At 49.0% G+C, this 23,495-nt stretch overlaps 2 protein-coding genes across 2 annotated transcripts in view; both read left to right on the forward strand.

Moving 5' to 3' along the window:
- The window catches only part of baz2bb (bromodomain adjacent to zinc finger domain, 2Bb), a gene marked incomplete at its 5' end in the record, with an annotated part of 32,316 nt that extends 20,415 nt beyond the window's left edge, over positions 1–11,901 (forward strand). The window contains 18 exons of the mRNA XM_080838368.1: positions 1,191–1,256; positions 1,576–1,716; positions 2,710–2,964; positions 3,813–4,042; positions 4,768–4,842; positions 4,986–5,217; positions 5,371–5,433; positions 5,653–5,797; positions 6,072–6,859; positions 7,210–7,507; positions 7,653–7,808; positions 8,250–8,410; positions 8,712–9,037; positions 9,712–9,847; positions 10,037–10,183; positions 10,481–10,875; positions 11,021–11,164; positions 11,278–11,901. Of these exons, the coding sequence (XP_080694494.1) occupies positions 1,191–1,256; positions 1,576–1,716; positions 2,710–2,964; positions 3,813–4,042; positions 4,768–4,842; positions 4,986–5,217; positions 5,371–5,433; positions 5,653–5,797; positions 6,072–6,859; positions 7,210–7,507; positions 7,653–7,808; positions 8,250–8,410; positions 8,712–9,037; positions 9,712–9,847; positions 10,037–10,183; positions 10,481–10,875; positions 11,021–11,164; positions 11,278–11,434 (3,915 nt within the window). The 3' untranslated portion in view covers positions 11,435–11,901. The remainder of the gene's footprint in view (positions 1–1,190; positions 1,257–1,575; positions 1,717–2,709; positions 2,965–3,812; positions 4,043–4,767; positions 4,843–4,985; positions 5,218–5,370; positions 5,434–5,652; positions 5,798–6,071; positions 6,860–7,209; positions 7,508–7,652; positions 7,809–8,249; positions 8,411–8,711; positions 9,038–9,711; positions 9,848–10,036; positions 10,184–10,480; positions 10,876–11,020; positions 11,165–11,277) is intronic.
- Positions 11,902–13,296: 1,395 nt separating this feature from the next.
- LOC308364927 (WD repeat, SAM and U-box domain-containing protein 1) lies at positions 13,297–23,209 on the forward strand (the record flags this gene model as incomplete). The annotated part of the gene is made up of 11 exons (XM_080838212.1): positions 13,297–13,694; positions 13,946–14,133; positions 15,100–15,186; positions 16,750–16,843; positions 17,421–17,454; positions 17,694–17,734; positions 17,881–17,981; positions 18,828–18,854; positions 20,443–20,622; positions 22,599–22,733; positions 23,058–23,209. The coding sequence occupies 11 exons, from the start codon at positions 13,297–13,299 to the stop codon at positions 23,207–23,209; spliced, it is 1,437 nt and encodes a 478-aa protein (XP_080694338.1).
- Between the last annotated feature and the right edge of the window lie 286 nt (positions 23,210–23,495).

A 23,495-nucleotide genomic window follows, 5' to 3' on the forward strand; every position in this document is an offset into this window, starting at 1 on the left:
TCCACTCAGACACTCACAACATTCACTCACGTATACACATACACTCTAGAACACTTGCAGGAGCGCACACACACACACACACACACACACACACACACACACACACACACACACACAGTCATAGATAGACAGATTTCACTTGCGTGCATCACCCTTTTAAAAAGCACTTAAGAAATGAGACGGAAACAAAATGGCCGAGAGTTTGCCGCGCTCGCAGGGCAGCAGAAGCGGCAGGCAGGAATCATCTATCCCGTTTCAGGCAGCAGCCGAGCACAGATAAAGATTTCCTCTCAAGGCCTCTCTCAGGCAGGCCTTTTTAATCCATAAACTATTAAAAGTAACCCGCCATTATTCATGCATTTGCCTGAAATCTTAATTCAGAGAGAAGGGGCCATTGATCGCGGCGGAGCTTATTTCCAACCCCATTTAAAATTCTCCCTGCTTTTTTAATTGTACTTCCTTTGTACCGAGAGATGACAAACAGGGCCCCGGTAGCCTCCGGCTTAATGGATAACACATGCCGTAATTGAAAAAGTTTCCTACTTCAAGCCCCCCCCCCTCACCCCCCCACCACCAGATGCAGATGTTTAGTTGACTGACCGCTAGCAGCCAAACCTGTTTGCTTCCTTGCACTGCCTGTGCAAACAGGTCTCAGAGCTGAACGCTAACTCTCACTGTATGCTTCCTCCTCCTCCTCCTCCTCCTCCACACCGCTCCCACTCCTTTCCTAATTGATGCTTCCCTACCTTTTGCTTTACTCCCACACCACTGACGATGTGTTATTGTCCTTAAAGCTCCTCTGAATAATCCACAAAGCCAGGCCATTTGTTTTCGCTGTGTGTTTATTTGTGTTGCTTCTGTTTTTGTTTCGTTTTTTCTCCGCTGTGCTGTATTCGTTGGTTCGTTTTGTGTCCCCATCAGATGCACTCTCTTTTTCTCTTTCTCCTCTTTCTCCTCCTTCTCTGTCTACCTCTGACACTCTTCCCCTCAATCCTTTCATCTGTCACTTCTCTCCTCTTTCCTGCTCTGTTTACTTCATTTCTATTCCCCCTTCCTCTCTCTCTTCTCTTCTCCCACCTTTATCTATATATCTCTCTCTATCTGTCTCTCTCTCTCTCTCTCTCTCTCCCTCTCCCTCCCTCCCTCCCTCCCTCTCTCTCTGATGGCTAATGTGTTTGTGCTTTTTTCAGGAGCGAGAGAGGAGGCGGCAGCACATGATGCTGATGAAAGCTGTGGACGCTAGGAAGAAAGCAGAGGTGCGCATTCATACCCCTCTTTCCTTCCCTCCCTCCTTCCCTCTCTCCACCCACCTCGCCCTTTTCCTCTCCCCCCCCCCCCCAACCCTCCCCCAGAGTATATGGACTGTGAATAAAACTGAGAATCCGGCCTCGCAGCAATTTTCAGTGAAAGCGCCGCAATTTATAAGCGAGAGGCCCAGCGCTCTCGCTGAATTGTAATGACATAATCCTTAACGCGATTGTCTGTGGTGGCAGCGATAGCATGCACTGTTAACTTTCTCTCTCCAACCCCCCCACCCCCCCTCACACCCCCACCCCTTCCATCATTTGGCTACAGGAGAGGGAGCGCTTGAAGCAGGAGAAGCGCGACGAGAAGCGCTTAAACAAGGAGCGGAAATTGGAGCTGCGCAGGCTGGAGCTGGAGATGGCCAGGGAGCTGAAGAAGCCCAATGAAGATATGTGCCTCGCCGATCATAAGGTAGCCTAATCCCCGCTGGATGGATGGATGGATGGAGGGGGAGAAGGGCCATAAAGCCTGGGCCTGCGCCAGCAGGATATGAGTGGGCTGTTACTCGCCTTCACTCCCAGAATGAGAGCAAATTGAATCTTTTTTTTTTTTTTTCTTCTTCTAAATCCAGAGTTGTGCATTTGCCCATATCACATTCTAGATACCATTAGATCCCTACGCCCTTTCATTCTGCTCGATCTGATATGAGTTATATTTCCCTAAACCCAACTTGCCTGACTTGCCTGAGTCTAAACTATCCTGAGCTGTGGAGCCTTCCCCGCTCCCGGCTCTGCTCCGCTCCGCTCTGCTCCTTGGCAGGCTTACAGGAGCACACTGCTCCCTGACTGCATCTGCCATATTGGGTTGCACTGAGAGAGGAAGGTCTGTCTGGGTCAGCGTGCTGCCATCAAGTGGCTACTGCCATGGCCCTGCATCCATGAGAGAGAGAGAGAGAGAGAGCTGTATCCAGCCAGCTAGCCATCCAGCTGAGCTCCTGATCATTTCCATGTGACAGGGCTGCAGGCTCCTGGATGTCGCTGGCTCTGTTTCACCCAGCTCACCAAATCCTCAGATCCCAGCCCAGCTACTGGAGTTGTCATCCAGTGGAACATGACTCCCAATGATCCATTTCATCTGTGGATGCAATGAAGATTGCTCCCACACACACACACACACACACACACACACACACACACAATGTAGTCTACAGTTACAAACATTTTTGAATTGGCTTAATTGATTTAAGTATCGGTGAGGGTGAAACACACACAAACACAGCTAACTTCACCTCCTTCACCTCGTGCCCATAGGAATGTGCTCATGCACAAATCTTAGGGTGTTTGAACTGTATGTGACTTTAGCATGAGCGCCATGAGCTAACCCTTTCTCTCCCTCTCTCTCCCCCCTCTCTCTCTTCCTCTTCCTCTCCCCCTATTTCCCTCTCTCACTCTCTCTCCCCACCAGCCTCTGCCCGAGTTCTCCCGCGTGCCAGGCCTGCTCCTGCCGGGCGCCACCTTCGCCGAGTGCCTGATGGTGATGCAGTTCCTGCGCAGCTTCGGCCACGTGCTGGGCGTGGAGCCGGCGGCCGATGTGCCGGGGCTGGGCGCGCTGCAGGAGGGCCTGCTCAACGTCGGCCCCGGGGCCCGGCTGCTCCAGGGCCTGCTGGTGCGCATGCTCACCGCCGCCGTCTCCGACCCCGGCCTGCCCCCCGGACACCGGGTAAGACCAAGAGAGAGACTGAGAGACATTGGTGAAAACAACATTTCCCCATTTAGGGGAGAAATGAAGGCTGATATAAGGCAGTCCTCGACTTCTAAGCACCAGCCTCATCATAGAAAACCATTGATAAATATCAAATAGAAAACAAAGACAAAAGACTCATTGAAAGTGTGAGCGACCATATGCACTCACAGATGGCCAGTGACACAATCTGTAATTGTCTGTGATTTGGGAAAACCAAGAACTCAATCTCAGGCTTGAGCAAGGGAATTAACAGACAGCATGTTTACTTTTATCCGCATCACTTTCGCAGTATGTACTGATAAGTACGAGTTTGGCCATTCAAACAGAGTAAAGGTAAAGGGAGTCCTTCTGTAAGCGATGAGTATGCAGTAAGCAGGAGCAATTAGTGTGCAAGTACAGCGTTGCTTAGTGCACAGGCACGTATGCACCACTGTGATTAGAACACACAAGCAGGCTGTTATCAGTGTCTTGGCTCAGTGTGGCTAAATGAATGGAGCTTATCTGTTTCAGAGGCTAACTGTGTTTGGAGCTCTTAACAGTGTATCTACAATAAGAGCAGAATTTCGGTTCATTCCCAAAGCAATTTCACCCACGCTTAATCTTGAAGAGTTAGTCACGCTTTTTTTTTATTAGGCTTTCGATTATTTCTCAAAAAGAACTGCGCTGGGAAATTAGAGAAAGCCTCATCTTTGTGGCAATGATAGGAAGGAATTATTTTTCATCTTTGAAAATAGAAAATCGCACTCTTCAAGTTTTTGCTCTCACGCTCACTTCCTGTGTGTGTGTCTCTCTCTCTCTCTGGCGCTCTCTGCATTTGGTTCTAGGCCAAAACGGCCTTGGGGGAGCACTTGACAAACGTCGGCATCAACCGGGACAACGTGTCGGAGATCCTGCATATCTACATGGATGCCCACTGCGGTCCGCTGCAGACGGAGCTGGCCGCGCTGGCACAGAGCCTGAAGACCAAGGCCTTCCAGTCACACACCCCGGCCCAGAAGGCCTCCATCCTGGCCTTCCTGGTCAACGAGCTGGCCTGCAGCAAGAGCGTGGTCAGGTGAGACCTCTTGGTCTTGGCACGCCCTGCTGGTAGAGGGCAAGAATGTACATTTGAGAAATTCCATTTGAAGTATTGAAGTATAGACTTTCTGGCATTTGAGGATTATTTGTATTTATGAAATACTAGTAAGCTCCAGGATAGTGTTGGAATAAGGAATGACTAACCCAGCGATGACGGTTATAAAATGTTAATGGAAAGATTTACATCACATTAAATAAATAGTCAGAAATGTGTTCGAACAGAGGCTAGTCGCTATTTTTGCTTTGAGATGCTGTAGAAATGCACGCATGTAATCCTTTTTGACATTTGGATGTTAGTTAAAAAAAAAAAAAACGAATCTGTCCTCTGAAGCACTGAAACAAACAATCTTAATTAATGCAATGGGAATTTGCTAGATGCGTTGTGTTTTATCTCAAGAGGTTTACTCGCAGTGGCTGCTCTGAAAGTATATCAAAAGCCTAGCGACGGTGTCAGACTATCTAGTGTAGAAGAATCTGAGCTGTCGTCTGACGCACATCAAAACACTGATACTGTTGCTTAGCATTCAGTCGCTGTGCACCTGGCACTTGACATTGTTTGCTCTTGAGCCGAGTCTCCTCGATGCAAATATGCCTGTAAATAAAGAAGGCAGAGATGAAAACTGAGCTCTCTCTCTTTTCCTTTCTCTTTCTCCATCTCTCTCTCTTTCTTTCTTTCTCTCTCTCTTCCTCTCTCCCCAACAGTGAAATTGACAAAAACATCGATCAAATGACAAACTTGAGGAGAGACAAATGGGTGATTGAGGGCAAGCTTCGCAAGTGAGTATCTCCAAGACGGCTTTCGGGATGTTTTTTGCCTGTTGGCATAATACATAATGCAGAATGATAAAGAACACGCGCACCTCTCGTGAACCCCTAAAATGGCCGTCTGCATGTTTGTTATTCTGTGTGCCGCTCTGAAGGATGAGGAGTATCTACGCCAAGCGCACGGGAAGGAGGGATAGTAACATCGGAGGGGAGGAGACCCTGTCCACGGGCACGCCCACGGCAGGCCGCAAGCGCAAGAGGAAAGGAGGGGACAGCGATGAGGACGAGGACGAAGATGAGGACAGCGAGGACCAGGGAGACGAGGATGACGATGAGGATGATGATGTGGGAAAGAAAGGGAAGAAAGTGGAGACCTGTGACGACGAGGTATTATTTTCAGGCCTTAAGTCTGTTGTTATTCGTGTGTGTGTGTGTGTGTGTGTGTGTGTGTGTAGCTGGAATAATCAAATTACTTATGTGTTTGTTGGTCTACTTGTCACTGTCATCTCCACTGCCATTAAGTTTCACTTTCCCACACAGGATGAAGCGGATCAGATTGCCACTGTAGAGGAACTGGAGAAACAGATAGAGAAACTATCAAAGGTAAGCTTTTGCGGGATTAACTGGAAATCAGGGAATAACATGACCAAAACCCAGACTTTTTTTTCATATCATTCAGATTAACAGGATTAGTTCTGTATCCAGCAAATAGATAGTGGTGTAAATCTGTTGTAAGATTAATAAGATATCAGTTCAAGTTTCTGATTGGATTTAATTAAACTGTATTCTCTCCCTCCCTCCCTCTCTCTCTCGATCCCTCAGCAACAGATCCAGATCCGGCGTAAATTGTTTGAGTGTTCTGGTTCGCTACGCTTCATGATGTTCGGGCAGGACCGCTACAAGCGTCGCTACTGGGTGCTGCCCCAATGCGGAGGCATCTTCGTGGAGGGCATGGAGAGTGGAGAAGGTCAGACACTCACACATTACCACGGGCTCTTTATAGACAGCTAAACACACTTTCATAGGTGAAACCCATATGGCAGTAAATGTGGAAAAAACATTGAAACCACACACATTTATGAGACTACGTCTTCATGGTATCGCTCCATTTTGAAACTGTTCTTCGGAACAGGTGCAAATGTCTCATAGGAGTCACGCTTCTGTGACCTTTAATGCTTTCCATCAGTATGCATGTCTCGAATCGGCCCCGTCGTTAAAGAGCTGTTATGATCTTTCCACAGGAGCCGAGGAGCTCGAGAGGGAGCGTGGGAGGAAGGCAGAGCAGGTGCAGGTGAAGGAGGAACCGATGGACGAGGAGGAGGACGAGGCGCCCGAGGAGATGCCGCTGAGCTCCAGCCCTGAGGTCAAGCAGGAGCGTGAGACGCCGACCCCCGAGCAGCAGGCCGAGAAGGACTCCCTCAACCTCTTCCTGCAGAAGCCCGGCTCCTTCTCCAAGCTCAGCAAGCTCCTGGAGGTGGCCAAAATGTCTCCTGAGCCGGGCAGCCCTTCGCAGAGCCACAGCGGCAGCCCTACCGTGGGCGCCATGTCCACGGGCTCCCCCGTCAACACGCCGACTACGTTTCCCAGCAGCCCCTCGGCCGCATCCGCCCAGCCCGCCCCCATGGAAGCCAAGCCGGACTTGAGCGCGGTCCTCCCACTCCTCACTGGCGCCCCTTACTTCAACGGCAAGGGCTCCGGCTACCCCCAGCCCCTCCTGCCCAATGACCAGCTCTTCCGGGTGCTGACCGAGAAGAGTGGCCACTGGTTCAGTCTGCTGCCCCGCTCCCCCTGCGACAGCTCTTCTCTGACGACCAGCCCCACCCATCCACCAGCACCGCAGGCAGCCTCCTCCACCTCCACCTCCCCCACCCAGCCCGCCTCTGCTGCCCTGAGGCCCAAATCCCCCTCCTCTCTGTCCCCCAACCCCCCACCCGCCGCCTCTTCCTCCTCCACCTCCGCCTCTCCAAGCCCCGGCAACCCCGGCGGATCCACCTCGGCGATCAATAACTTCCCATTATCGCCTCTGCAGGTGCGCGCACACCCCCGTGTCATCCAATCTGTCATCTTGTCGCCCTTCATGTTGATTCTGTGGGATTATATTTGATGATGTTTTGGAAGGCACTCTTGAGATCTAGAACAGTGCCTTTTGTAAATTAAATTGCTTCTAAAAGCACAGGTTGAGTTTATAGAACTATTAACATGGAGCACAGGCCAAGGCACGCTCGGGTATTTTCCCATGATGGTGGTTGCTTGACGGCTTTTTTGCAGTCAACTGTCAACTGGAACACACACCCTGCATTTCCTTGCTGGTATTTTAATTATCTTGATGTTTTGAATTGGCAGTCATGCTCTCCCTCTTTCTTTCCTCCTGGCTCATAGCTCCTGTTTCCACAGGTGAAGTCAGGCATGAATTTAATGGGGATGCCCTACTGCGGGTGGCCTGGGGCCATGATGAGCCCAAACATGCACTTCCCAGGCAGCAGCCCTCTGCCCTCCTTGATGGGCATAGGGTACCCGTTGGCAGAGGGCAACGGCAACCCCTTCCTGACGCCCAGCGCGGCCACCAGCAAGAGTGAGTCTCCGGGCCCCCTCAGCGACAAGCTGCCCTCCGCCCAATCCCCTGCTGTGGAGGTGGCCAAACCGCAGGACTACCCCTCCCCCCTGCCCATACCAGAGGGTGAGGACGCCACGCTGGCATCACAGAAAACGGCTCCTTTGAAAATAACGTATTAAATGTATTTCATTGTGGTGGTAACATGTTCTGTTTTATTTGCGTTTGTGTGCGTGTGTGTGTGTGTGTGTGTGTGTGTGTGTGTGTGTAGAAATGCTGACTGGCTGGAGGAGGGTGGGGGACCTGGAGGAGCTGCGCTGCCTGGTGAAGGCCCTGAACAGCCGGGGCATCAGGGAAAAGGCCCTGCAGAAGCAGTTCCAGAAACACATGGACTACATCCTCCAGTCCTGTGCCAAGCACAGAGATGGTCAGTCCAATGCCATAACGCATACCGGCTTTTATAATAGGCAGGCCTTCACATGGAGTGTAAAGAGAAGATCGCTTATGTAAACAGCAGACCAGTCGTTTTGGTTTTGAATTTGTCTTGTTCTGTATCGGTTTGGTTTGCCACTATTATTGCTAATCTGCTAATTCATTGATTTAGCACTAAAGTTGTTGCAGCTGACAGGAGGAATTTGTCAGGAGATGCATTACCATAATTCTGGCATTGGTGCTTTGCCGCTCAGCTGTTCATTGCAGTGCAGTTGTAAGTGTGGTGTTTTTACCAGTGCCCTGTGACTGACTCCATGCCTGCTGCAATAAATACGCTTACTTCACTCAAAATAAAACCTACAGTTCTGGCGTGGATTTGCTTTGCGACACGTGCTTACGGTTCTGCGTCTAAAACCGACCCTAAATTCCACTTTAGTGACAGTGATTGACGTGGCCGAGCTGGAGGAGAACCAGGTGTCTGAGGAGACGCTGGAGAGCTGGTGTGTGGAGGAGCAGGCCATGGAGGTGGACATCACCGTGCTCCAGCAGGTGGAGGAGCTGGAGAGGAAGGTCACCTCGGCCAGCCTGCACATCAAGGTGGGTCCCTCACAGAGGCCTCGGAGATCCATACTGATAAATAATATCATTTACCAAAGAAACAGATAACTGCTGAGAACATTTGGGCTGTGTTGTAGTTTCTTAGTTGCTTATGCGCTGCTGCTAATGAGCGTTTTGTTAACCTGAAATGCAGCTTTCCCTTTTGCTAAAACCCAGTCAGTGATCGTGGCTTCACATATCAAAGGTCCCTCTGCAGAAGGTTCTGGTGAAATTGTCTGTGTGTAAGAAAACTGAATCAGAAGATAACCTTCATCGTGTCCCACATCTCCTCCCCTCGCAGGGCTGGATGTACCCCGAGCCACAGTCGGAGCAGGAGGACCTGGTCTATCACGAGCACAAGCCCGTGGCCAAGTTGAGCCCGGTGGGTGGCAAGGCCTCCGGCGAAGAGCGAGGTGGTGAGCGGCCGGACGGCAGCGTTGGCGGCATAGCGCGGCGCCCCAACAACCCGCTCGATATCGCCGTGGCTCGTCTGGCCGAGCTGGAGCGCAACATCGAGCGAAGGTACCTGAAGAGTCCCTTAAGCACCACCATTCAGATCAGGCTGGATAATGTGGGTACAGTCACAGTCCCTGCTCCTGCACCATCCAGTAGTGCTGATGGTGATGGGTAGGTCATCCCCGTTCATTCCAACGCCTTCTTCTGTTGCTTCCCCTGCTGACTGGAGCCTGCATCGCTGTCTTGTCCCCACCTCACCCCCACCCCCCACCATCCCTGCACTCTCTGCCCCCCCTCACCTCCCCCTGGCTGTGTGCATCCTGGTCTTTGGTGGTTTCCGTCTGTCACTGTGTCCACTCTGAGAGTGACGTCCTGTCTCACTCTCAGGCTGTCCATTTTGCCCAGTGTCTGATCAGTCTGTGAAATCAACACCCACTCCCCCCCCAAGGTGCATTCTGCTAGTAATTGTGGTGACTCATAAATCCATTGCATCGTGGCTGTGGCCTGCTCCACCCCTACTCCCCCCCCCCCCCTGCCCACACACACACACACACACACACACACACACACACACACACACACACACACACACACCTCTTTTCATTGTCCAGCACACAGCATGCCACTAGGCTCGGGGAATGGTGTATTTTCCAAAACGTAGGGCTGCTTGGACAATTCACTCAATGTATCTGGTGGCTGTTGACTCTCTGTGAACTTCTTGCTTTCTGCGCCGGCTTGGTGGCTGAGTTGTTGTCAATTTAATGTATTTAATTCTTGACTGTAGCGAAGCAGTAATGTCTCTGACCTCGGCTGCTCTGGTCTGGCTTCTGTATCCCACATAATAGTGGTCAAGAAGAGGTGGCGCCAGGCATGAAGCTGTGGCGGAAGGCCATGGGTGATGTCCGCAGCGCTGCCCAGCTGGCCCTCTGCATCCAGCAGCTCCAGAAGTCCATAGCCTGGGAGAGGTCCATCATGAAAGTGGTGCGTGGCCTGATTCTTAATGCACGCCACAGTCTTCCTGTCTGACAAACATCCATACTAGCCCTTAGGCTATGTAGAAATTAATTTCATTAGGTATTAATTGAAGGGTTATTTGTGTAAGAGAGACATTGAAACAAATAAATGGGCGATTAGACAGATGAGTTTTAATTTATTTATTTTTTGGTGCAGTTCTGCCAAATGTGCCGCAAGGGGGACAACGAGGAGCTGCTGCTACTGTGCGACGGATGTGATAAGGGCTGCCACACGTACTGCCACCGGCCCAAGATCACCATCATCCCCGACGGAGACTGGTTCTGCCCGGCCTGCATTTCCAAGGTACCGTGTCTCTTTAATCACTGCCGGGTGTGTGAGCATGCTCAGCTCAGAGCAAATATAAAACCTGCCATTCAAGATGTTGAATTTAGTTTGAATTGGAATTGCTCCTGAATTGTGCTCAAGTTGAAAGGTGTGATACTCAATTCGGCTCTGGAAAAAATGAGGCCCCCCTTTTTAAAGTAATTCATGGCACCTGGCTTCAATTGGTAGTCTGCAGGCCTGACTTTCGGTGTGAGGAGGTCAGGTCACGGATGAATGATGTCTGGTCTGAGCTGCTCTTTATCGTCTGTCATCCAGGCGAGTGGTCAATCCCCCAAGAAAAAGAAGCCGCAGAGCCGAGCCTCAGCGGGGGCAGGGGGAGCATCCGGCACAGCAGGAGCAGGAGGGGGAGGGGGAGCAGGAGGAGGAGGGGTAGCAGGAGGAGGAAACGGCGGAGGAGGGAGGAAGAGCACTGAGGTGAAGAAGAACAGGAAGTCGTCCGTGGCGGGAGAGGCCTCTGAGGAGGACACAGCAAGCACCAGCAGCAGCACTCCAAAGAAAGGAGGAGCCAAGGAGGCAAAGAAGAGGAAAGCTGAGGAGAGCCCGGCCACAGCCCAGCCCAGGCAAGACAGCCCTGTGAGCGCCAAGAAAGGAAAGACTGCCGTCGTGGTCAACGTGGTCCAGGACAACGAGAGAGACCTGACTTTGTGCAGGTACCTAAAATCTTAGCCCATATGCTCTGTAGAGTGATTTCTGGGTGTGTTGCATGTTGCTTCAGGCATTGTAATAGCATAGCTGACTTAGTGTTGGTAGAAATACATGACTCATAACCATTGACAATGCTAATTTGTTCTTCAGGATGCTTCAGGCTGAGTTGGAGAGCCATCCGGATGCTTGGCCTTTTCTGACCCCTGTGAACGGCAAGAACGTCCCCGGCTACAGGAAAGTCATCAGGAAGCCCATGGACCTCTCCACCATTAGGGAAAAACTTGCCAATATCCAGTGAGTAGCAAAATGTAGTCCCTTGTCGATCAACCCTTTTCAATGCTGTATTGTTTGATGTGGTAAGACTCGTAACACAATGTTGGAGTGACTGTTCAAATTTTGCATTTCAGGTACCTGAACCTTGAGACTTTCATCATTGATGTCAACCTCATTTTTGACAACTGCGAGAAATTTAACGAAGACAATTCTGAAATCGGTCGAGCGGGACACAACATGAGGAAGTTCTTCGAGAAAAGATGGCCCGAACTGTTGAAGCAAACAAACTAGACTTGATTTTTGTTTTGTTTTGTTTTTCTTACTTGATTCCCCTCACAAAGGACCAGCTTCTGCTACAGCTGAGCTGAGCACTTCCGAGAACATTGGTCCAGAGCCATGAGTCCCTCCTTGTCCTCCTTAGGCACCAACTTGTGGAACAGTAGATCCAGCCAGCTGGACAGACACTAATGTGCACTGCAGCTGTGATGGGAACAGTCTGAGGCACCCAACCAGGTCCAGGTGACTGGATGTCTTCTAGTGCAATACCATTTCCTCTAAAAAACAACAAAAAACAAAAAAAACAAGCAAACAAAAACAAATACAGCACTGAAACTACTACCATCGGAACTGTTGGCTGATAGCCCTTCACTCTGTAAATAGATTTCTTTTTGTTTTCTCTTCTTCTTTTTTAAACTTTGCAATTAATATTACAGTGAATGTATTTAATTCTTATGTTAATTATTTATGAGTAAAATTGTTCTGTCTTTCATTTTCTATGAAAAGGAAAAAAAAAACGGCAAAAATGCTTTAAAATAGCAGAGGAATGTTTTTCTTTTAAAAAATTAAAATAAAGCCAAGACAAGTAATTGTTTACACTTTTCTGTGCTCCCGGGCATCAGATGATACAAAAAAAAAGAAAAACTGTAAAGATCTGTATTGGTGTAGAAATGTATGTTTGTATCTTCCTGACTAAATACAATGACCTCTGTACATACTTGTCCATTATTGTCAATATTCCATCGCGTTTTGGAATATGTAGAGGTGTACATATTGTTTCAAATGTCAGATCTTGTTTATGCCTTAGTACGACTGTAGGATTTTACCTGTCTTCAAGTGATGATGCTACAGTATTAGACAATATTTCCTTGTACTGATCATATCCTCTGCGAACACTGTGGTCTCCCTCATTTCTGGTAGTGCCTCGCCTCTCTAGAGTGTATGGAGGAGTGTCCATTCACTTACACATCATTGTGTACTCCATGGATAATTTGTTTGCTCTCCTAACCTCCTGACCCCCAAACTCGGACATGGATCTTCGTAGACACATCTTTCTTGCAAGGCACAGCATTTTCCGCAGAGCATCCACTTGGCCCTGCCTTCACACAAACATACGGGCACTAAGCATTCGTCACTGTGTTGGAACTTGCTGTGTCGTGGCCCGCCGGGGCAGGTAGAACAGTCTTTTTGTACCGGAGTCAGAGTACTTGAAGTTATTTTATTTAAATATGTTGTGAGGAAATGTAGCATTCTTTTTGTAGGAGCATTATTTTTCACTAGTGTGTGCGTGCGTGTGTGTGGCACGGATCAAATAAAACGATGTTTTAAACTCACATATTTGTTCTGTTAATGGAAGAAGTACTCAAACACATTTGTGCCTCACCTACGCGGTTATCAGGAGATGAGGATATGCTTATACACTGAAACGATAAGACAGGCTTTTACGACTACAGCGACCTAAGGTCGGTGCACACTGAGCTATCTAAACACTGCGTCAGAATCACTTGACATTCACCTCGGTAGAAACTAGAAGGTAAGCGAGCGCTGAATGTAGCTTACTTGTATTCCTTTTCGCCTCAGAGAATGTGATTTAGTGAAGTGAGTGAAGTAATATGTGTGCATTAGACTAGGCTACTATTCTCATCCAATTCACAAACTCCTAATGATTGTTGGTATTAGGATATCAACGTTTGTCGAAATTACAGATAATTATCAAGGCTTATTTACACTGTTCATTTAGTATAGTATACCAATAGTATTGATTGAAAAGCATTACGTAGGCTATACTTCGGCAAATGCTGCGGTTGCTGTGTTTGCTGCGCCATCTTGTGTGTGTAATTATATTGCATCATGTCTTAGTGCGAATTCACAGGTAAATGGCCTCGGCGATTCATACACTGCGAGACCACAGGGATGATGTAAATTGCTGCGCCTTTTCTGCAACTCTCTTGGCGTCCTGCTCCGGGGATAAGACTGTCCGTGTGTACTCCCTCAATGACTTTTCCGAGTTGCATTTCTCCCCACTTTCGGGTCATGGATATGGGGTACACTGGTGTTGTTTTAGCAGCTGTGGAAACTACCTTGCATCCTGCTCCACGGATGCTACTGTTATCATATGGAGTATGGACACGGGCGAAATTATGTTAAAATATGAACACCCCGGTCGAAGCCCCGTGAGAGTCTGTGCGCTCACCCCCGACTTTTCTTTAGTTCTATCCGGTGCGTCCGACGGGACAGTTGCACTGTGGGATTTTCAGTCAACGACTCTCCGCAGGTGATTACTGAATAGTATACCTCGGTCACATGATTACATTTATATCTATATTGAACTTATGTAAGTAGACCCACATAAATATCACGAAACACGTAGGCTACGTTTAGTCTGTCGTGCATTTGGTTACGCTATGCGTTTCCTTTTAACCTGCATCGCCAGAGGTAGGCCCACATTAGCATATTCTTCGATTTTCATTTGCTGGTAGAGGTTATGTATGTGGCAATTACCGTGTAATATTCACGTACATTCAGGACAGGTGCTGTCACTGAGGCCACGGTGGCGGCCTGCTCCTTCACTCCTTGTGGCCAGATGTTTGTAACCGGATGCACTCTGGGAGATCTGAAGATCTGGGACTTGGACCTGGTCCAGCTTCACACACAGAAGGACGCACATGACCTGGGAGTTACCTGCTGCCAGTGTGATTCCATCTGTCACATCGGTAAAAGCATTTCAGTGCAATCATTCTGTTCCCTTATAACTTGTTTTGGTCTATTGTCGTAATAATTTCAGCCATTGGTACACACATGAACCGAGCTGTTGATATGCTTAGCTTAGGTTGTAAGTAGTTTCCTTTCCTTTTAAGTGTTGCCAGAACATTGTGTATAATTATTCTTCGTTGAGGATAAGAACCTCAAAGGATCAGCTTTGTTCTAAAGACTCAACATTCTGGCAAACAGTGTAGACTGGCAATTAGGCAGGCTTTTAGTCTCTTGGAAAACATCACACTCGTAGTGCCGCATGCAAAATCTGCGCTGTTACACAGGAATTTGAATCCAGTTACACGTTTAATCGTAGTACTTTTTTTCCCCACAAAGAGAGAACACTCTTAGCAGCTGTGAGCGTGCAGTGTTGTTGTAACCTACTGCCAAGAGACCCACTAAACCATTCCATAGGGCCCCACAAACAATCCCAAAACAGAAGTTTTTATGATTCTTATTGTAATATTTATATTCTTTATCCAAGGTGACGTCCTTTATTTTTAGTGATGGTCTCCCCGAGGCTCGCTCCTCTTCCCTTGGCAGTCTGCACCCGAGCCCAGAGTCAACAGAGAGTCATCCCAAGCAGGCACTTTATATAAGCATCATGTTCCCTCTGCTTTGAGTTCTTTTTTAAGAGCTGATAAAGCATTCCCTCACCCACCACCCAGGAGAACATTAGTGCTTATGCTGCCGTTTCCTCTCCTGTGCCTGGGCCAGTCTCTCTCAAATGTGATTAAATTGCATTAAATGAAACACTGTTATCTCTTCAATTTTATTTTCCGAGTCATCTGACTCTGCACGCACTCAGGTGAATTTCCCCAGCAAATCAAGCATTGCCTCTACGTATTTATGTATTTATTTATATATTTATTTATTTAGTTATTTCTCCTGCCTGTGGCTAATTCATCGGTTCTCCTGCATCACAGACGGAGAGAGGGTGCAGTTTCGATTGGTCTCCTGTGGGCAGGATAGCCAGCTGAAGATATGGATCATCTCTCAGCATGCTGTCGCAGGTAGGCCAGACGCCAACTCATCCCCCCTACGGGTCCGTCCGCACCATCCCACACAGGCAGGGGGTTCTAAGCACGCTTGCTTTAGTGTGTAATGGAGGGATCTGTCTTCTGAAAGCTCCTTTGAGTGTTTGAGGTCATGATTATTTATTTTATTTATACTTTATATTTATATTTATGTCTCAGCTGGCCTCTCTAACTTGTTTGTATTGGATCTTGTATTCAAAGAAGCTGGGCATAAGCAGCATCTTCTCCTGCTTTAATCTCTGGTGTTAGTAGTGAATGTGCTTCCAAAATGATGCACGGTGGAACACAGGGCTGAATACTGAGTGGGAATGAAGACCTGACAGACAGGCATTGTTTTGCATCTCTCCAGCCTTGCTCTGAATGTGTGTGTGTGTGTGTGTCTGTGTGTATGTGTGTGTGAGAGCGAGTGTGTGTGTAGGTGTACATGCAGGTCAGTGACTAACCTGTCTCTGTTGCTGTGGAAACGCCAGTGGCTGGCAGAGATGTGTGTCCAGTGTCATGTCCCACTGGGACGGGCGTGGAGCCTTTGTGCTGAGAGAGATGACAGGCAGAGAGAGAGGGTGTGTGTAAGTGTGTGACAGGCGCTGCTCACACGCCCATCAGGCAGTCATGACATGCGCATGGGGTATTACTACTCCGTGTTCACAGGCGATAGTGGGGAAACTGTAAAGTGCACTTTTGTGTTTTGATGCTCATTATTTCCAGTCCTATCTGACCACATGGGTGTTTAACAAACATGGGTGAATGTGGGCATTAGGAACAGGCCCACGGACCGGAGTCTGTGTCTCACAGCGAGGTTCTCCATCTGCTCAGAGAAAGACTACAGTGATACAGCTATCCGTAATTTATAAGTTATAATCCTCCGATTCAACTAATCCCAGGAAATATGAGAAAGTAAAGCATTTTTATTTCAGTTATGTTTTAGAGGACATGACTGATTCACTGACAAAAAAACCCCAAAATAGTTATTTTAAAGCAAATGGATAAATGCTCTAGAATAAAACTGTGATGCAAGCTGGTCATGTGGTAGTGTAATTGAAAGTATTTGTTTGGTTTTTAGACAGTTTCCCCTTGGTTGTTTAAATAATTGAAAAGACAGGATGGATGGATATGAGGATGTGAGTGAGTCTTTGCTTAGGGTAGCCAATATTTTTTGAAAGTCCAAGAATAGTCTATCTGACGTAGTGCTTTCAGTGTGACAATAGCCAAGCAATTCCCCAAAGCATTCAGGGGCCTGGCCATATCAAGCCATAAAGAAATCATTAAAATCCATTCTAAATATCACTGCGAGCGAGTGATAGCTAGCCAGGACATGAGATGTGCAGACATCTTTGTGCCATGCAGAGGTGAAGTGAGTGTTGTGTGATGTATTGCCAGGACTTGTCCAGCAGTGTCTGCCAAGGCAAACAGGACACACTGACACAGATGCACACAGTCTATTGATGTTTATGTGTGTGTGTGTGTGTGTGTGTGTGTGTGTGTGTGTGTGTGTGTGTGTGTGTGTGTGTGTGCGTATATGTGTTGACTATTGATCCACAGGCTGTCATATGCAGCTGCTGCACACTCTAAAAGCCCAATCTGGCCCGGTGCTGTCTTGTGCTTTCTCCAGTGATGGACAGCTGGTTGTATCCGGGTAAGTACTCTATGTCTGTCTCACCTTCTCTCTCTCTCTCTCTCTCTCTCTCTCTCTCTCTCTCTCTCTCTCTCTTTTCTGCTGTCCAAAATAGTGTAGTCGCCAACCGGTATGGGCCTCTGGATTCCCTGCGTTATCACTCATTACCTCTCCATTAAGGCGAGTCAGTGGGAAGGTCACATCACCACAGCTGAGAGAGTTAACGGGGAATTCTGTTGAGCGGTATTTTGAGTGGTGCAGCTGTTCCCTGGCTCCCCGGGCCTGTTGTTCTCCCGTTCCACCACTAGGTGGATCTGTCTTGTCATATACTCTGTTTCCCCTACCTACAACATGATTTAAGGCACAGATAGGCGTGTGATTGTGTAGCTCAGTTGTCCCTTGTAGGAGAGATTGTATCAGTCTCTCCTCCCAAAGAACAGGCGTCTTCTTCCATTTTGACAAGGACTATCAGTGGTTGTCCATCTTGTAAATAATGATGATCACAGAGTCCATTTGTTTCTCTTTTCCCTTTTACCCATGCTTGTGGAATATTCATCTGTCCTTGGTGACTGTGATCGTGTCTCTCTTTGTTTTCCAGATCTGTGGATAAAACGGTCACATTGTATGATGCAGTGAGTAAATCGCACATGAAGTGTTATAAAACGCCTTTCTAGTAAGGGTCAGCACTGTTTACAGTCATTAGCCTACGCATGCCACATACACAAACACACACACACACACACACACAATCTCTAACAAACACACTCACACTGTCTCAAACACACTCACCCACAGCTCACAAGTTGTTATGACCACAGAGGCATTCCTCACATACCCTTCAGTAAATGTTTGTTTTTTCACACCCTCGCAGTCTCAGGGAGTTCTGCTTCACACTTTGAGCCAACACGAAAGGTAAAACAGCGCGCTTCCATCTCCCCTGTGCCAGTGTCCCTCGCTGTTGGCCCTGGCTCACTCATCCTCTCTCACCTCTCTCTCTCTCTCTTTCTCTCCCCCCATCTCTCCCTCCCTCCCATTGGTGTGACGTGACCGTCCTCCAGGTACGTGACCGCCTGTGCCTTCTCACCCTCGCTCCCCTACCTCGCCTCAGGCTCCATGGACAATACGGTGATCGTGTGGCGACTGGGGGACGGCAGGAGCGGTCATTGTGGTGGGTGTTTTGCGCAATCCATCATGGCGGCTTATGACTGATGACTTGTCATAGCCATTAGTCCCCCCCCCCCCCCCCCCCCCCCCAAAAAAAAATGTCTGCTGCTGTTTTTGCTGTTGTAGCTGCTGGCCTCAGTGACACATCCCTGGGGTGTTTGTTGTCTGTCTGGTCCCCAGTGAGCACTAATGCCCCTGTGTAGTTCCCATCAGTCAGACAGTCTCATTATCACCGTGGGTGCTGCTTGCATACCAATTGAGAGAGGAAAATGGGGGAGGAGAGAGAGAGAGAGAGAGAGAGAGAGAGAGAGAGAGAGAGAGAGAGAGAGAGAGAGAGAGAGCAAGAGAGAGAGCAGACCAAGGCCAGACTCATTAATGGGGAATTATGAAGTCTCCTCCGACCCAATGTAGCCATTGTTCTCAGAGGCCTGTGTACACTTGGAACTCTTCTCCCTCAGGTCTCTGTGCCCCTCTCTTTCCTCCCCCATCTGCCCGGGGCTCACCCATGCTGGCATAGGGCAGGGCAGAGAGGCAGGGGCCTGGAGGAGATTGGCACAACCCAAGTAGCTAGTAGTTAGCGCCAAGATTGTTGGTAGCACTTTCTACTAAAGGAACATACACTTGCACCCTTTCATTGTCAAAAGAAAATTATCTTGGCCTGTAGTTAGAGCCGTATCATTTCTAAATATTTGAGCCTCGTATTAAACACAGATCAATTACATTTCCCGATCATTAAGTTAGTTGTAGTGCCATCTTGATTTTAATGAAAGTATGCCACTTACTTCTTGACGTCACATTTTTCTTGACCTTTAATGATTTTTTTTTATCTATTTACCTCTAGCAGAAGCTCCAGCTGCTGTGTGCCAAGGTAAGAGTGCTGTGGCTGCGTCCCACTTAGCCGTGACAGATCTCCCTCCTGCATCTGCTCCTGTCTTCAACCAGCCAGCTCCTGAGGAGAGCAGAACGCCAGTGCCAGATATCTCAGACCCGGTAGTCCACAGGAAGAGGCCATTATTAGATGAGGAGTTGAGAAGGCAGTGGAAAGAAATGATGATGATGCGCAAATTGCAATAAGATGAAGAGGAGGCTCGTCTTTGAGAGGGGGGGTGGGGTGGGGTGGGGTGGGACGAGTCCAGGATGTTGGAGCTCGCTCTGGCAAGAGATCCGTATCTGGAGCTTTAGGCCAGTGCACTGCAGCTCAGCTCAGGGCTGTGGAGATGTTTACATAACCCCATCCCCTCCCCTCGCCTTAGCCTGTTAGTGGCCACCCCCCCCCCCCCCCCCCCCCTTCTTGTCTGCTCTATCAGAATCTGGGAGGAGGGAGGCATTTCATACACGCACACTTGATAAACTAACACTCGCCTTTAAATGATTTAATGGCCCTCCTTGATGGAGAAGAAAAAAGAAAAATCCTCATATTTTCGCTTAAGTGTGTTTTTGCGGAATTTCGCTGAACATCACTCTCATGTCAGCCCCGGCACCTGCATAAGATTAGTCAGCGGGTAGAGAGGAAAAAAAAGAGGAAAAAAACAGGGAACCTGGCAGGGGAAGCAGAGCTTGAAGCAGACTGAGAGAGGATGAGAGAGCAAGGGAGAGGAGGGGAAGAAGATAGGAGGAGGAGGAGGAGGAGAGGAAGAGCGATGGCATACGGTGCTGGGAAAGCAAACAAGAGGCCGTTTAATGAGAAGTACATCTAAGACGGCCGGGGCCCAATCAGTCAGCTGTCTAATGACGGGAGGGAGGCTGTGGAGGTGTGAGGGGCGGCGGGGCCGTCATTAGGCCAGGCCCCCACAGCAGCAGCCAGCCGGGCCGCCGGGCGGGGAGGATGGGGTTTATTTTACATTTTATCTCGGTGGAGGGGTGAAAAATGAGCGATCGCTCCAGCCAAAGTCGTCTGAAGGTCGGTCGGGCCCGAGCAATGAGGAGGAGCCGGCTCCTGCCGGGGCCAGAGAAGCGTGGAAGCGTAGCGTGGTGGAGGGGTGGAGAGTTTGGCAAAGGCTAGAGTAGGGGGAGGGAGGCTGGGGTTGATAAATATGCACAGGACACGCAAATGAAATTGAGGAGCAGATTAGAGGAGGGTGGGAGGTAGGGAGGGAGGGCATGAGAAAGCAGTGGAGGGGCCTTTAATGTCTGCAAAGGAGAGTGTGTCTGTGGGATCAGAGTAGAGGACAAATCTGTGTGTGTGTGTGTGTGTGTGTGTGTGTGAGTGTGTGTGTGTGTGTGTGTGTGTGTGTGCGTGTGTGGGTGTGTGTGTGTGTGCGTGTGTGCGTGTGTGTGTGTGTGTGTGTGAGTGTGTGTGCGTGTGTAATTGGGGGGTGAGTGGAATGCAGAGGAAGGGGATTTTGCAGGAATCTGATAAGTCTCACTGGAACAGGACGTCTTGTGGGGTGTCTGGGGGGGAGAGGCAGGGGGGGCGGAGCTGACGGGGAGGCCCTTCCTGTTTTTGTGCTTGGCAGGAAGGAAGCGTACGGGTCACTCCAGGCTGCTGGTGAGCGACTGGGCCGAGGAGCACGTGGCCGCCTGGCTGGCCGAGGAGGGCCTGGAGGAGCTGGTCAGCGCCTTCAAGAGCCACAACATCGACGGACCTGAGCTCCTGAGCCTGACCAGAGACACCCTGGCCAGAGAGCTGAGCATCGGTGAGAGGAAGCCCTGTTGTTCTTGTGTGGTCTGAGGATGAACCTCTGAGGATGAACCTCTGAGGATGAACCTTGTGTTGTTCACTCTATGCTGGCTTGGACTAGTGGCTCACACAGAGGCCATGTAATTAGCCTTGCTCTTTTGAAACTCATTCAGAAACATCCTTCAAGTTTCAGATTTGGATGTTACTTGACGTCAGTTTGCCAAGGACAGACTGCATAAGTGATCAAGGAGGTGGTGATGGAGGGTTTTGATTGAGTGAATCCAATAGAGCAGTGTAGTACGTGTAGAGAGTGTGGTGCTGTTGTGCGTCGTGCACGGTATTTGTCAAGGTATCTGTAGCAGACAGTCTTTTATAAATCAGCTTACAAGTTGTGTTTCTTGTCAGCGGCAGCTACCTATCAATCCTCGAGGGAGGCCTCTCGTGCGCTCACATCGAATAAATAAGATTCTGGCAGCGTGCCAGCATGAAATATTCATAAATACATGAGGGAGCGAGGGAGAGAGGGAGAGGAATGAAATACATGCGTTGGGTGGATCCGTGCGAAGAGTTCCAAATGTGCCGCATGGAATTGTGGGTAAGACTAGCAACACCAGGTGCAGATATCGGGGGTTTAAGCAGTGTCAGATCTACTGCATCACCGGGAAATGGATGGAGGCGACTGACCTTTTCTTTTCTTTTTTTTTTGTATCATGAAATGGACTCCAGGTAAGCCCCACAGGGAGCGATGATGGATTAGACGGTGACAGTATTAGTGAGAAAGAGTGTGGCCTGATGGTTTGATGGAAGGGATGATGCTCGGAGCGAGCGAATTATCCATCACTGTGGCGTCAGGGAAGTTGTTAGCCCTTGCACCTCTGGTCAGCGTTGTTTGGAGTTTTGATTATGGCTGTTTTAGCCCTGGAGCGCGGCATCACCCAATCACCACTCCCCTTCCCACTACCGCCATCCCTCCACCTCGTTTTGACTGTCGGCCACGGCACCTCCCGGGACTCGCAGGCATTTTCTAATTAATTAAATTCACCGAGACGCTGAAGTCATCATAACCTGGTGCCATCTACGTGATGCGTTCACCAGCACAGCTGTCTCCTCCCGGCTCTCCTGCACTCTCTCATCAGTGAGTGTGCGTAGTGTATATGTGTGTATGTGTGTGTGTGTGTGTGAGGGAAAGAGGGATGGGAGAGTGGACGTTGCCATCTGAATACAGATGAGGTCCTCGCTGTGGTCCTAATGAAAGAGCATGGGGAGTGAGGGAAAAGTTTTTTGATTGAAAGGATCATTCCCGCTATTGAAGGCACAGGGTCTGTTTGCTTAGACCCCCCCCCCCCCAGTCCAGTCACAGCAGGGCGGCCAACAGATGAGGCCCGAGCAGCCGCTGAGCTGAGAGGACCTAAAGGAAGCCATTGTCAGGACATTATCCTAAAGAGCCAGACCCAAAGTTTTACATTTATCTGGCTTTATCACCGGAGCTCCCAGCATGAGGCACATGAAGTCGGCACCCACCTGTGCCATCCAGAAGCTACCCATATTAGCACACGGGGGTTCATTTCCTAGATGTGACCCCTCCTTCCTACCCCTGGTTGAAATATTTACTCCACTCTATTTGCCATTAAGTTGGTGATGGAATTAATTTGGTTGAGGCTGCCTTTTATGCTCACTAGTCTTCTAGTCTTACATTAAATGGTGTTTTCCAGTGAGGCCATTTTGTCCTCTTCCCTTGGAAACTATGAGGTAGGCCCATTAGAGGGTTATTGCAGGCGCTGAGGAAATCCTCAGGGGTGACATTCACTTGTGTGCTTCTGCAAATCTGAGCTTGTGAATCATCCTGACGCCGCCTGCCTGCGAGAATGAATGTGTTGGGATGAGAACCACTCGAGACGTGCGCCGTGTTGCACCACCGCACGTGCGCCCGGTGAAACTGAGTGTGACCTTTGTCGCCGTTCAATACATTTTTCTTTTTTATTTCTTTCTCAGATTCGGTGGGGCTTCGTGGGAAGGTTATGCGTAAGATTGAGGAGCTGAGGGCTGCGCTGGTTGGCTCGGAGGCTCCGGATGAGTTCCTGTGCCCCATCACCCAGGAAGTCATGAAGGACCCCGTCATCACAGCTGGTGAGGAGCCTTGACCTTTGCCCTCAACTTTGACAAAACTGCGCCTGCAGAAATACTGGAGTGCCAATTTCACACCGATTTTACAACTCAGAACCAACAACTGTTTGTGTGATCCTAAACAATTCTATCATAACATGCTCAACCCAAGGTAGGCAAACAGAAGACTTGTAAGCTTGTTAAAACGGAGAGCTTATGACATGCACCCTTGGTTCTGTAACTGAGAACCCCAAACTGCATAGCTGAGTATGCCCATTAGAGGTGAAGGCAATAGAATATGGATCGGTGTGAAAGCTGTGTGTTTTGATGTGTGCGTTGCATGAACAGATGGCTTCTCCTACGAACGGGAGGCGATGGAGAGCTGGATCGGCGCCAAGAACCGCACCAGCCCCATGACCAACCTGCCCCTGCAGACCACCCTGCTCACCCCCAACAGGATGCTCAAGATGGCCATCGGCCGCTGGAGGGCCACCCAGTGATGGAGGGCTCCTCTGATCCGCCTGGAGCTGATGAACCATCAATTCACTGGCTTCACTGACAGAAGAAAAACAACATGCTGACACTAAATGTGCTTTTATGCTATGATGATCAATAATGGTTATTCCCAGCTTTTCTTTGCCTCTGTTCATTTAAGAGTTTGGTAATCGAGAAGACATGGCACTTATGGTTAAATCCCAGTCACATGGAGAGAAAACTGCTGTACAGCGTGACAATTATCATGACCCTTGAGCTTTGGGAGCGAATGAACTATAATTGTATATAATC

This window comes from Sprattus sprattus (assembly GCF_963457725.1).
Source record: "Sprattus sprattus genome assembly, chromosome: 5".
Taxonomy (NCBI): domain Eukaryota; kingdom Metazoa; phylum Chordata; class Actinopteri; order Clupeiformes; family Clupeidae; genus Sprattus; species Sprattus sprattus.